This window comes from Orbicella faveolata, unplaced genomic scaffold, assembly GCF_042242905.1.
Source record: "Orbicella faveolata isolate gen_17 unplaced genomic scaffold, um_ofav_v1 contig_25, whole genome shotgun sequence".
NCBI lineage: Eukaryota > Metazoa > Cnidaria > Anthozoa > Scleractinia > Merulinidae > Orbicella > Orbicella faveolata.
In genome coordinates this window covers 20,714,581-20,726,598 of record NW_028301553.1, presented here as the reverse complement: position 1 = coordinate 20,726,598, position 12,018 = coordinate 20,714,581, and the positions used below count along the sequence as shown (strand labels likewise).

Genomic DNA, 12,018 nt, shown 5'->3' with positions numbered 1-12,018 from the left:
TGAACATTTTGTGTGTCCACGACAGCATTTTTAGTCTTTTTTAAAGTCTTAGGTATCTTTAAGATAGTCCTTTACATAAGCCTTATTGGTTTCCCAGGGCTTCCTTCCCTCATAAATTGATATTTTGCAAATATATCTGTAAATGGAAAAATAAAACAAACAAACAAAAAAATACCTATTACCTTTTTTTGTACTGTTATATGACTCAATAAATGTCGTTACCAAGTTTTCTTTTCGTTAAAATGAAACGCGCACTTATCAGTAATTGATTTTAGAAAATGTTACCGCACGCCGGTTGGGCGCACTACTCCTTACTTGCAGAAAAAATTAGGGAGGTAGGGCATTTGGATAAAGTTGAAAAGTGATATTTGTTATGTACATTGCTTGTAAACAGTGATGTTCGGTATTAAGTTACTTTACCTTTGATTGTAACCTCCACTGTGTAGGTCAAGGTTCCTACTGAGTTTGAGACTTCACATTCATAAATCCCGGCGTCATTTTCACTTGCATCCTGGATGATTAATTCTGTTTTGCTGATGCTACTTTGGAGCACCCTGCCACTTTTCCTCCAGGTAACAAGTGGTTTAGGATTGCCCTCGGCTTCGCAGAACAAGTAAAGTACGTTTCCCTCAACAATAGTAACTTTTCCTTTGCTTTTGAAAGTAATCGTGGGTGGTACTATAGCAAAGAAATGAATAAAGAAATGTAAAGACTACATTATTTTTCGGCCACTTAAAATTTAAACGCAACATTATGAAAGATTCTGTTGTGAAAGAAAAAACTTAAAATCTACAATTTATTATCAGATAGATGACTGGCTTCATTTCGTTCATTTTTTTTTTAAATTTAGTCTAAAGCCCGTCACCAAGGTATTCTTTTGTATCATTACAAACAGTGTGTGCAATTTTTCCGCAATTTAGTTCCAGCGAAACTGTAATTAGTCTATTTACAAATTAAAAATCGAGTCCACGGTAAGTTTTTTTTTTTTCAGTTGGGTCGTGAGTCGCGTAAAATCCTGTCATAGGGTTGAAATAGTTTGGTGTCAAAAAGGCAAAACAGTAGACTAAGCTAAATTTCAATTAAATATAATTAGTATATTCTCAGCTCCGACTATTGCATTTCTAGCTCTCTGATTGGCTCAAAAACTCCGACTATGAGCCATTAGTCGGAGTTTTACCTTATATGGAAAACAGTGCGCCAAGTTTAAAAATTTTCCGCTCTGTAAAATTGTTGAAATAAAAATCGGCGGCAAAAACCCGATTAAGAATATACTAAAACAATTATTCCATTCGACCTTGTTGGATATGAAGTGATCATAACCAACTCGCGCTACGCGCTCGTTGGTTATTTATCACTTCATATCCAACGCGGTTTCATGGAATAATTGTTAAATATCACACATGCCTCCTGATGCTTTGACTCTCGTGATCTTTCCATCTTCTTTTAAACTTTCACCAAATTCGTTTGTTGCAGTAACCACAAATTCATACACCTTGCCTCTTTCCAACCCAACTGTCAATTCTCTAACAGAGACATCTGGAATTGTCTTTAATTTGATCCACTGTCCTGTTTTACCATCGGTCACTACTCTTTGGTACACAGTGTACTGTGTGACTATTTTTCCGTAGTTTTCTGGCTCACTCCACTTCAGAGTAATTGTATCGTCTGTTACTTCATTTGGCAGATCATCAATTGTTGCTGCTGCCGGGACTCCTTGGTTTATCAAAATACCACTATCAGTTATCATTATCGAGTTTAAATTTAAATTTCCCTGGGCATAATCCTTTCAGGTCATTAACTCAAACTGACCATTTGGTGTTACCATACCTGGGTAAATGAGCTCTTTCAAAAAATCACTCGCTCTACTCTCAATTTGCTCGATTTATAAGTGAGACGGATCATCCGTCTGGGACTAACTTGGGAAAAGAACGCCAGTTCATCTGATAATCCGTCTGTGTATAAATACGCGCAAACAGACGAACTATCCGTCCAGACGTTTGTTTATACGTATTTATACACAGTCGAATTATCAGACAAACTACGGTTCTTCGCCCAAGTTCGTCCCAGATGGATGATCCGTCATCCTTACCACTGGTTTAAATTTTATTCTGTATTGTTTCTTTCAAGTGTTTATTATGTACGTATTTCAAGTAACTTACATCATTTGAAGCTGACTCATCAACAACTGATAATCCAAAAATAAAAATCGTGATAGCGTGACAGTATCACAGTTTGTTACCTTCATACTTAGTCCTCACTTTCTTTTCTGCAGCAGGTCCCTCAAACACAGCATTCCTCGCAAACACCTTCACAGTGTAAGTGGTATTTCTCTCCAGACCTCCAACTGACAGACTGGTTATTAAAAGGTCAGTACTATTCTCATTCTTTATCTCAGCGCTACTGTTTCGTATGACCACTCGGTGTGCTGTGATAGGACTCCCTCCATCATCAATTGGTGCAGTCCATTTTACTTTCAGTGAAGTGGCTTGAATGTCTAACTTCGCGATGGTTGGGGAGCCTGGCTTTTCTAAGGGAATGAAAAACAAATGGATAACACAATAGCTATTAAAATACGCACATCGTAAACTGCCGCTTATAAGCCCTGGGCTTATAAAACTTTGTTGGGGGTTTGGATTGGTCTTATAAATGGAGGGCTTATATCTGGGGGGGCAGGGGCCTCACAAGCGGAATAACAAAAAACCGTTTCGAAAAGAGCTATAGCAGTGTTGATCGAAATACGTACTTCCTATAACTTTTAAAACATAATAAATCGAATTTATTTCAAACAAGAGGGGGCTTTTATCCAGGGAGGGCTTACAATCGGAAATAACATTTTTTTTACAGGCTCATATAGATGGGCCCATAACCTGGGGGGGAGGGCGGCTTGTAAGCGGGAGGGCTTATAAGGGTATAAGCGGCAGTTTACGCTATTTCACAACTAATAGTTTCATTACTCGAGGTTATTCTGTGCACCAATACCTTTCTAATGCAACATCAACTTACAAAACATTAAGGCTAGAGATTGCCTGCATAATTAATAACTAGCTTATAATATTTCCACTGAATATTTCCAGTAATTACTTATCAGAATACGCCAAATACATTTTATTTTCACACGAAGTCGCGAAAACTAACTACTGCTCTACTGTAAATGATTGTTGATTCGATGATGAACTTTGACTAAATCATGCACTAGCCAGCCTTATCATAGCAAGAAAAACATAAGATACAGCTCACTTGTAAACCGCCTTTCCAGTAACGCATGAACTCTGCTCAATTAACGGTTACGTGTTTCGCTGCCATCAATCATTTCAGGAAGCAGAAGTTTACTTCAACGGGTTTCAAAGGTCACGTGTCTGGATTGTGATTGGTTGATTTCGATCCATGTTCTTTCTTTTTTTCTAGGTTCACTGGATCTTGTCGCAATTATGACTGACGGCCGCGAAAAAAGCAATCGTTAGCCAGTTTATTGAAAGGCGTAATAAAAAGAAACTAAAAAACAGCACAAAGTACATCATTTAGAAATTACGATAAAAACGACCTACTTATTTGTTCTATTTTCACTGTCTCGAAATCAGCAGGAGCGAGTCCATTGTCAGCAACGCACTTGTAAACACCAAACTCTTGATCCTCGTTCATCTTCACATCCACTGTGTTCTGTGTGGCTGTTACACTTTTTATTTGACTTCCACCAGGTTTGTACCAGGTGAGTGTTGGCGTAGGAACACCATCTGGCACACACTTCAACGACACTGTCTGACCAATCCAAGATTTATCAGTTGACGAAGTGGCTTCTTTTATTGTAGGCGGATCTAAAAATTTCAAATAACATCTCATATCAACAAGACTGGATAGCGATGGTTGGTAACAGCAAACACGTATAGGAGACTGTATTTCTTAGAAAAGAATAAAATCTGACGCTTCAATGTCAGTCCACCCTCGCCTTCCAGATACCGACTCTAACCACTGAGCTATCGGAAACTGTCTGTGAGCAAGTCCATACAACCACTAGGTTAACATGCAATAAGGCTCTGTTCCTGAGATCAAAGGATAACTGTACCATAATCTGTAACGTGGAATGGCGACTTGGATAAAGTGGATAAATGGAGATGCTTGCTCAAGTCCTTGCAGCCTAACAAGACGTGTTTGAAGAGCCAGAAGAAATGCGTAAACAATTTCATGTGTAGCCCGGAAAAAGAGAGGGATTCACTGTGTGATACAAATGTTTGAACTTCGCAAGTTAGGAGAATAAAATGTATGTAATAGAGCAGGTAGAGTTTTCAAGTGTAATAAAACTTTTAGAATGACTGTCCTTCGCCCCGGTCTTTTTTCTCACTAAAAAGAAAGCCGCCTCTGTCAATCAGAATTTATAGCGCTGTAATAAACTTGGGCGAATCTAAATAATCGACAAAAGGTTTCAGCAGAACTGATTATTTGAGGATTACATTGTTTCATTCCTTTAACTTCAAACATTGGAGTGTTGGTAACAAACACAGCAATATCTTTGTGAATAAATATGCAATATTTCGTATGTCGATATTTGACTCAGTCAAGCCCTTTTGAAAAGGAAGTTAGAAAGCTGCTCGCGAATTGATGGCCGGGATTGCTATTAATTTTAATAAATACTTTAAAATTCTTCAACATACTTCAAACGTTTGACGTTAGTTATTATATTGCATTACTACTGTAATTTGAAATTGTAAAGCATTAGTATCTAAAGCAATATTTTGAACTATTACTGTAATTACATTACCCCATACACGAAAGTGAATGTTAACAAACATAGATTACGTTACCGAGGAGAACTATAATTTTAAATTAATTATTAATAATTAATTAGCTTTATTGAAATATTAGACAACAAAAACCATTTAAAGTTTTGATTGTATTTATGCCATCATCTCATAACTAAGTAAATTGTTGTAGCAATCAGTGTGTTAACATCAATATACTAAGTGGTATATTACAGGACTGTGCAATTTAATTAAGAGTTACACAAGAAACTAGTTCCTTAGCTGCTATAATTGATAGCTAAGGTGCTGCAACAGCTGATATAACTTTATGACATGATGGAATGTAGACTTACATTGCACAGTAACATAAGCTTGTGCTGTCTTATCTTGTCCCACTCCATTGCTTGCAGTACACACATACATTCCAGTATCACTTCTGTTACTCGTTTGAATGCTTAGTTGCTTTGGCTGAGACAAAATTTGTCCATCTTTTTTCCATTTGAAAGAAGGATCGGGAAAACCTGAGGCATCACAGCTCACAACAATAGGATTTGTTTCATTTACTGTTAGGTTTTGCGGCAAGGCGGTAAACTGCACCGGAACTAAAGAGAAAAGAACAATAAAACTAAATTAGCCGTCTTTCCACGGCTTTTCGTCTTCACAGTATTGCCATTTTCATAAAATTTTTCATTACCTTTTGCAATTAATAGATAGGTCGGTTCACCACCCATGAATTCATTTTTCATTTGACCCTTAACGTTTACATAAGTCGAATTAGGAAGAAGCAAACACGACAGAGACGACAGCAATGTTCGTGAATTGGTCGAAATTGCGCTAACTGCAAAATTTAATGAAAGCGGTTCTTTAAGTGAAAATAACCCACAGCCATTGAATGCCAAACATGTTACTTACCATTTACGTTAAGTATCACGGTGGCCTCTGGTCCATCTCCAACATCATTACTTGGTTCACATTTGTACTTGCCATAGTGCTGAGACCTCTGTACATTGTTGATGGTGTATTGATTGTCACTACTGTCTTTGACGACTGTGTCATTCAAATAAAACTTGTACCACGACACTTGTGGCTTAGCTGCCGTGACGTGACATGTGAATGTTACTGATCCTCCTTGTGTGACGGTATTATCAGCTGAACTAGTGATCAGTGTTGTACCTTCAGGTTTGTCTAGTGACGTTAATCAAGAAGGAACCTTAAAATCTAATTAATATCGCTGACGTTTTTTGCGGGAACCTAATTAAAATTGTCCTAAATTAGCTATCACAGACCTCTCAATATTTAATCAAACTGGAATTACAATTGACGAGAAAATCTTCGGGAGTATGGATAGCCGTGAACACTGAGGGCTGGATTTCAACATTGCGTCTGCGTATGTCCGGTTATCCTTACGTTTATGTGCTAGTGAAAGTCAACCTTAGTAAAATAATTTTGATGTTTCAAAAAGATGGGGAAAGATTCTAAGTACTAAGTTTAACTTGGTTACGAGGCTAATAGCAATTAAACAAAATAGATAATTAACAGTCTCTTTAACTCTCCTCAGCATCAGAATTTATCGGTAAGCGTAACAAAAGTGCGGGCGGAAATAATGAGATAAACCAGGAGCCATAATCGGGGATGGACACCGTAAGTCTTGGGTTCCGCGCGCACCTATGATATGGGGCAATTTTTCTATTTTTAGAACAAATTACGCCATCCTGACGTCATATATCCGCGCGGATCCACGCACATGTCGGGGGCTCTCGCGTGGATGTTGTCAGGTTGCGTGGTCAAATGGTGAGAGTTGCGAGATTCTCTTGCAGATTTTTCACAGAGATGGCAGGGAATAAGGCAGGGAATGATAACCAGGGCTCTTATATGTAGTTTTATGCTCTGAGCTAATGGAAAAGGTGAATTTTCAGGGTCGAAAACATAGGGTTTGGTGAAAAAATACTTTGAAAATGAACGAAGAAACACTTATAGCATTTGCGATGACTCTAGGAGAAAAAATTGGATGTGTTGGTCTTGCACCGAGAAGCTAAGAAAGCATACGGCTAGTACCACAACCTCAGAGGGCCGCGTTACTTTGGCGAGAATCAAGTTATTTCAGGTAAACCAGATTAACCTTCCTGATCTCATTTGACAGTCGCGGAGGACTGTCAATACGTTTTCAAGTAGACGTCCCAAATTTGAGAGTAGACGTTGTTTTACTTTTCGAGCGCCGAGGGCGCGAGCCTTCTAGAGAAGTGTGAGGACATGCCCCGCCAGAAAATGTTTGAAATTTAGATTCTTGGAGATCCTAGTTTCAGCGTTTTCCAGTCGGTATTTTCCAGTCAATATTTTGGCCTTAAGAACAGTTAAACCTATGACTATATTTACCATGGTTTGTGTTAAACAACTGTTCTTTCAACGGTCTCAATCCTTTGCTCTGCTCACTTCGGCCGAGTAAAGAAGTAGTGGATGGTAATGCTTCGGGGGTCTTCCAAGAACACGAGGTAGACCCCCGAAGCACTACTGAAGCACTACCATCCATTACTTCAGGAGAAGGAGTTATCCTCGGTTGTACAAAGGATCCTGCCTAAAACCATTGCGGATTCAGTAATCGAGACTAAGTTTAAGACTCGCACATCTCTACGGTCTTCCGAAAACCCACAAGAAGAATCTAGCCAGGCTTCCAATTCTATTAGCCACGGGAACGTACAATTACAAGCTTGCAAAGTGGCTGGATGAGAAGCTAAAACCCCTGTCCGTCAATGACCACACAATCAGCGGCATGTTCCTATTTGACGACGAACCAGTCCATGAGATGGAAATCAAAGACCACGACAATTTGGTGTCGTATGATGTATCTCCACTTTTTACTAACGTACCTGTGGATGAAACCATCGAAAGCATCGCAGAACGAGCCTTTAAAGACGATTGGTTTAACAAAGAACACAGTGTTGACACCACGAAGTCGGATTTGATAAAGCTGTCGAGAATCGCCACAATTATCAGCTCTTTCAGTTTGAAGGAAATCTGTACTTTGTTCTATGTTTCTTCATCGCTACTTTAGGGACCGGCAATTATTTACTGGCGGGGGGAGGGCCACTAAACTGAGAAAAAGTTTGGCTAAGAAGTTGTGGTCCTCCCCCATAAAGGGTTTAAAAAAAAATTGACCCTCCAAAAACTCAAATAAAAAAATTGTGACCCTCCCCAACAGCAAAACAGTAAAACAGTGGTTTATAAATAACTCTCAGCTTTTCCTATAGTCAGATATCAACCTTGTTTGATAGAATCAATAATACAGATATCGTCCTTAAAATACGCCAGTATCAAAGATACCATATGTCGCTTTTGTCTAATTATATTGATCATTCTTGATTTCTTACTCTAAAAAAAGGGATGAGCGTCTTTGAAGCAGAAAGGCTTCTTAAAGCATACAGACAAGGAAACAATTCCCCTGTGACTGAGCCAGTGACTGGTACGGAAACAAGTTCATCTGAGCTACAAATACGGAGAGACAAGGCGCTTGGTTGGGTTCCAAATCCACGAACACCAATGAACCACTTCTACAACCAAGTGTATGAATCCTTTTTTGTTGAAAATGTCTCCTTTTTAGCTGTATCCAAAAAAAAGTTTTCGGAAGAGTTCCACAAGGAGGCGAGGCGCCAGTACACGGTACGCCAAGAAGTTAAGAAGGTGAAGAGGAAAATACAGCAGCTGGAGAACACAGAAAACCCCTCCACAACTGGCTACCTACTGAGGGAGAACCACACATTAAAGCCCCATGATTCCAGCATTATAACAATGAACTTAAATCAAATGGAACAGGTAGAAAACTTTGTACAAGAAATTGAAGACAAAGTGACGAGTGATTTACAGTCCTCAATTCTTGCAAACGGAAAAATTAAAGCTGGCCGAAGAACATCATACAAGTTTGACGAGGACGTAATTTCTGAGCTGCCAGTTAAAAACCAAGCTGGTTTCCACAAGATCAAAGATAATTGACCTTGGAAGGAAAGCCTCGAATCTCTTTCAGGTAGATTTTGGAGCCTTTAAGAGAATATCGCGATCGAAAAAACAGAACAAACACCGTGTGGCAAAACGTAAGGCTATGCCAACCTCTCAGAGGACGTCAGAAGTTATGAAAAAGATCGCCCCTGGATTAGACGAGGACTCTCGCTGTGGAAAAAGTCATATAGTAAAAGGGCTTGTTTTCAAATTGAACAAAAGATAGAAGAAATGGTTGGAGTTATTGGTATGCCAACATGATACAGCTCGGCTTAGCAGTGACGCAAGGGCCTACCTCTCGAGCCTACTAGGCAAAAATGGAGGCAATGCTGCAACCAGTACCAGTAGTTACCACGGCGACGACAATGAAGCTGATGATGATCTGAATTATGATGATGATGATGGTGACGACGCCGGATACGATGATGACGATAACTGCCGTGTTTTTGAAGCGGCGAGTCGAATCAGTCCAGTGCAGGAGAATACTTCAGATGACCATTATGGCCCATACTGGGATAATTCCCCAACTTGCACACCATACCTGGATCATGTGTCAGACTAACTGTCAGAAGTTTTCTATATTAATTCTCGAAGAAAATATTGTTTCTGTTCAAAAAGTAGAGCATATTATTAGGTATCATTAGTTACAAGCAATGTGTGGTGCACGCGCGCAAGTCAGAAATGGAACTTTTGCAGTTTTTAGCTGCTACTGATCAGGACATCTTCTCATGTGTTGTATTTTAAAATTAATTATTTTGTACAAACTTCGTACAACAAATGAATCACGTAAGAAAGCAACACAAATATAAAGTGTTTCATTGAACAGTTATGCCTTTAATAAAGACCTTTTGTATTCATAATACATGTACTTTTATTATAGGCCCGTATTTCACTTTTCATGCTGCAACCAGTGACAAATTAAAATCCAGGGGGTAGAGTGACCCAAATCAAGAGATCTCTGAGTTCAAAGACTCGTGGTAAATACTTATAATCTCAAAAAATCGTAACCCTCCCCTCAATGAAATTTTTTTAAAACGGCCCTCCCCAAAGTGGAGCTCAAAAATAGTGACCCTCCCCTCAAATATAGTGGCCCTCCCCCCCCCCCCCCAGTAAATAATGACCGGTCCCTTAGTAGGTTTTATTCTACTGACTAGTCATTAAGGTAGTCCATAAGGTACGAAAAGGATTTAAACTATTGAAGCTGTTGACCCCCAACACTGAACTGAACTCCATCTCAGTTTTCTTTGTTGATTATGTATTCATTCAGCAAAGCCAGTTCTAATTAGACAGCTATGTACGCGTCATCAGTCATCATTAAATGTGATCACAAACTTGACCGAGAGAGCGTATTTGATCTTGGCAAACTTCGGGCATATCACAGATATCCTTCCTCAGCTAGCAGGGGAAATATTTATATGTTATTGGCCGGCTGGGAGGTCCGTATAGGGAAAAAACTGTTACCGAGGTCTTGAAAATGCTGCCCGAGGTCTCAACCGATGGCACTGAGCATTTTCAAGCCCGTGGTCACAGTTTTTCACTATACGGACCGACCATAAGCCGGCCAATAACATCTTTTCCTGCGGTAAATTGGCTTACAAGTGGGTTTGTTTACGCAACTTTGCCATTGAATCGGCTTACGCGCCGTCTACAAACCATTCGTAAAAAGCTGATCTAACGAGCGAACGAACGAGTAACTCAGATACTAGACAAAGAAAGATGTATCAAAGAACAGATTTATTTCGAACGACTTTATGTTAGTTGCATTTAGTTCACCAGTTGAGTTCTCCAAAATTGTTTTTCCGGTGTGAAATTTCGTGCAAAGTTTGAAATCGTGCATAGGACAGTCAGTAGGTTTAAGAATTCATTCAACTGGGCAGTTGGAGCGACTCCGCTTCTAACTGGCCGCATAGAATAAGTTTCTTGTCAGGACATTATATTTCGTTATAATTCAGACATCTTGTTGGGAGAAGTAAGTAGCAATTAAGATACCGTGCTAAACAAACACAAATTTAAGCGATAAGGATTTCCTTGAATGAGTTCACTCGTTTAATACTGTAATGCACCGTCTGATGGTGTAATCAGAACCAATCCACTTAAGTTCTCAAATGTCAGATATAAATTTCCAAACTATTATTTTATACACGGCGTCCTCGAGATGATAGTCTCCTCCGCAGCCGTTTTTTGGGATGTCACGCAACGCTTCCCCCAAAAAACGGCTGCGGAGGAGACTATCGAGATGAGGGAGTTGCAAAAAAAAAAAAAGCACCACAGGGAAGTTTTGAAAGACAATATAAACAGCCGCTGTTCATCCTCAGCAAAAATAAACGAAAAAACAGAAAAAGGAAAAGATCCCTTGTACCGCCCGGATTTGAACCAGTGACCGCAAGACGGTAGACCAATACTGCACTCCTACGCCCTACCAGCTGACCGATCGAGCCGTCGCATGAAGACATGACGCAATTATTAACTGTTCAACAATTATACATACAGACGCTTTACAAAATTGCTAATTACTCAGCTATAATGGACAGGTTTGGGAAATAAAACCTTCTCATGTAGGTTGTTTCTGTGGTGATGATATTGAGTACTTTCAGAAATGCAAAGAACAAATGACAAACATTGCCAATGAAAACAAATCATTCAGCGTGTGAGGAAATCGTTTCACATGAAACGTGTAAAATAACGTGCAAGCGACTCCCAATCCGCTGTGAAGGTCAGTGGATGCAAGAAATGTCTAACAAAAGCGAAGGTGCGAAGGAAGAAGAGAAGGAAGGAGAGAAGGAGTGAAATTCAAACCCATAGCTAGAACTTGAAAAGTAGCTAAGGCATTTTCTAAGTAAAAAAAGCAGTTTCTTTACTTTCAGAAACACGCACGAACGCACACACGCACGTACGCACAAAAAAACACAAACACTTTAGCTTTCGATCAGGAACTAGCTGGTCTACTTTTCATGAGACAGTCTCCTTGAAAATAGTTTCGTATATCGCATTGATGTCATCAGTTCATAAGTATCAGCAATCAAAAACATTACTTACAATGAACCACAAGTGTCGTGTGATTTTCAGCACTTCCTACTGAGTTGTTGGCTCTACAGGTGTACTGTCCACCATCTGCTCTGTTTATATTACTGAAAGTCAATAACGCTGTATTCTTCCCTGAATTTTTCACTTTTCCATTTCTGATCCATTGTACATCTGGGTCTGGTAGCCCTGATGCTGTACAGGTGATACTGACCACTGATCCCTCAACGTAACTTGATTGCACCGTAAGCCCGTCTATCTGTGGTACCGCTGCAAA

General features: G+C 39.4%; 1 protein-coding gene across 1 annotated transcript in view; it reads right to left on the bottom strand.

Annotated features, from left to right (window-relative positions):
* Positions 1–12,018, bottom strand: part of LOC110054025 (neural cell adhesion molecule 1-like) — a gene marked incomplete at its 5' end in the record, with an annotated part of 14,262 nt that extends 2,244 nt beyond the window's left edge. The window contains 7 exons of the mRNA XM_089294616.1: positions 421–678; positions 1,405–1,713; positions 2,240–2,527; positions 3,546–3,812; positions 5,087–5,335; positions 5,646–5,918; positions 11,757–12,018. Of these exons, the coding sequence (XP_089150742.1) occupies positions 421–678; positions 1,405–1,713; positions 2,240–2,527; positions 3,546–3,812; positions 5,087–5,335; positions 5,646–5,918; positions 11,757–12,018 (1,906 nt within the window). The remainder of the gene's footprint in view (positions 1–420; positions 679–1,404; positions 1,714–2,239; positions 2,528–3,545; positions 3,813–5,086; positions 5,336–5,645; positions 5,919–11,756) is intronic.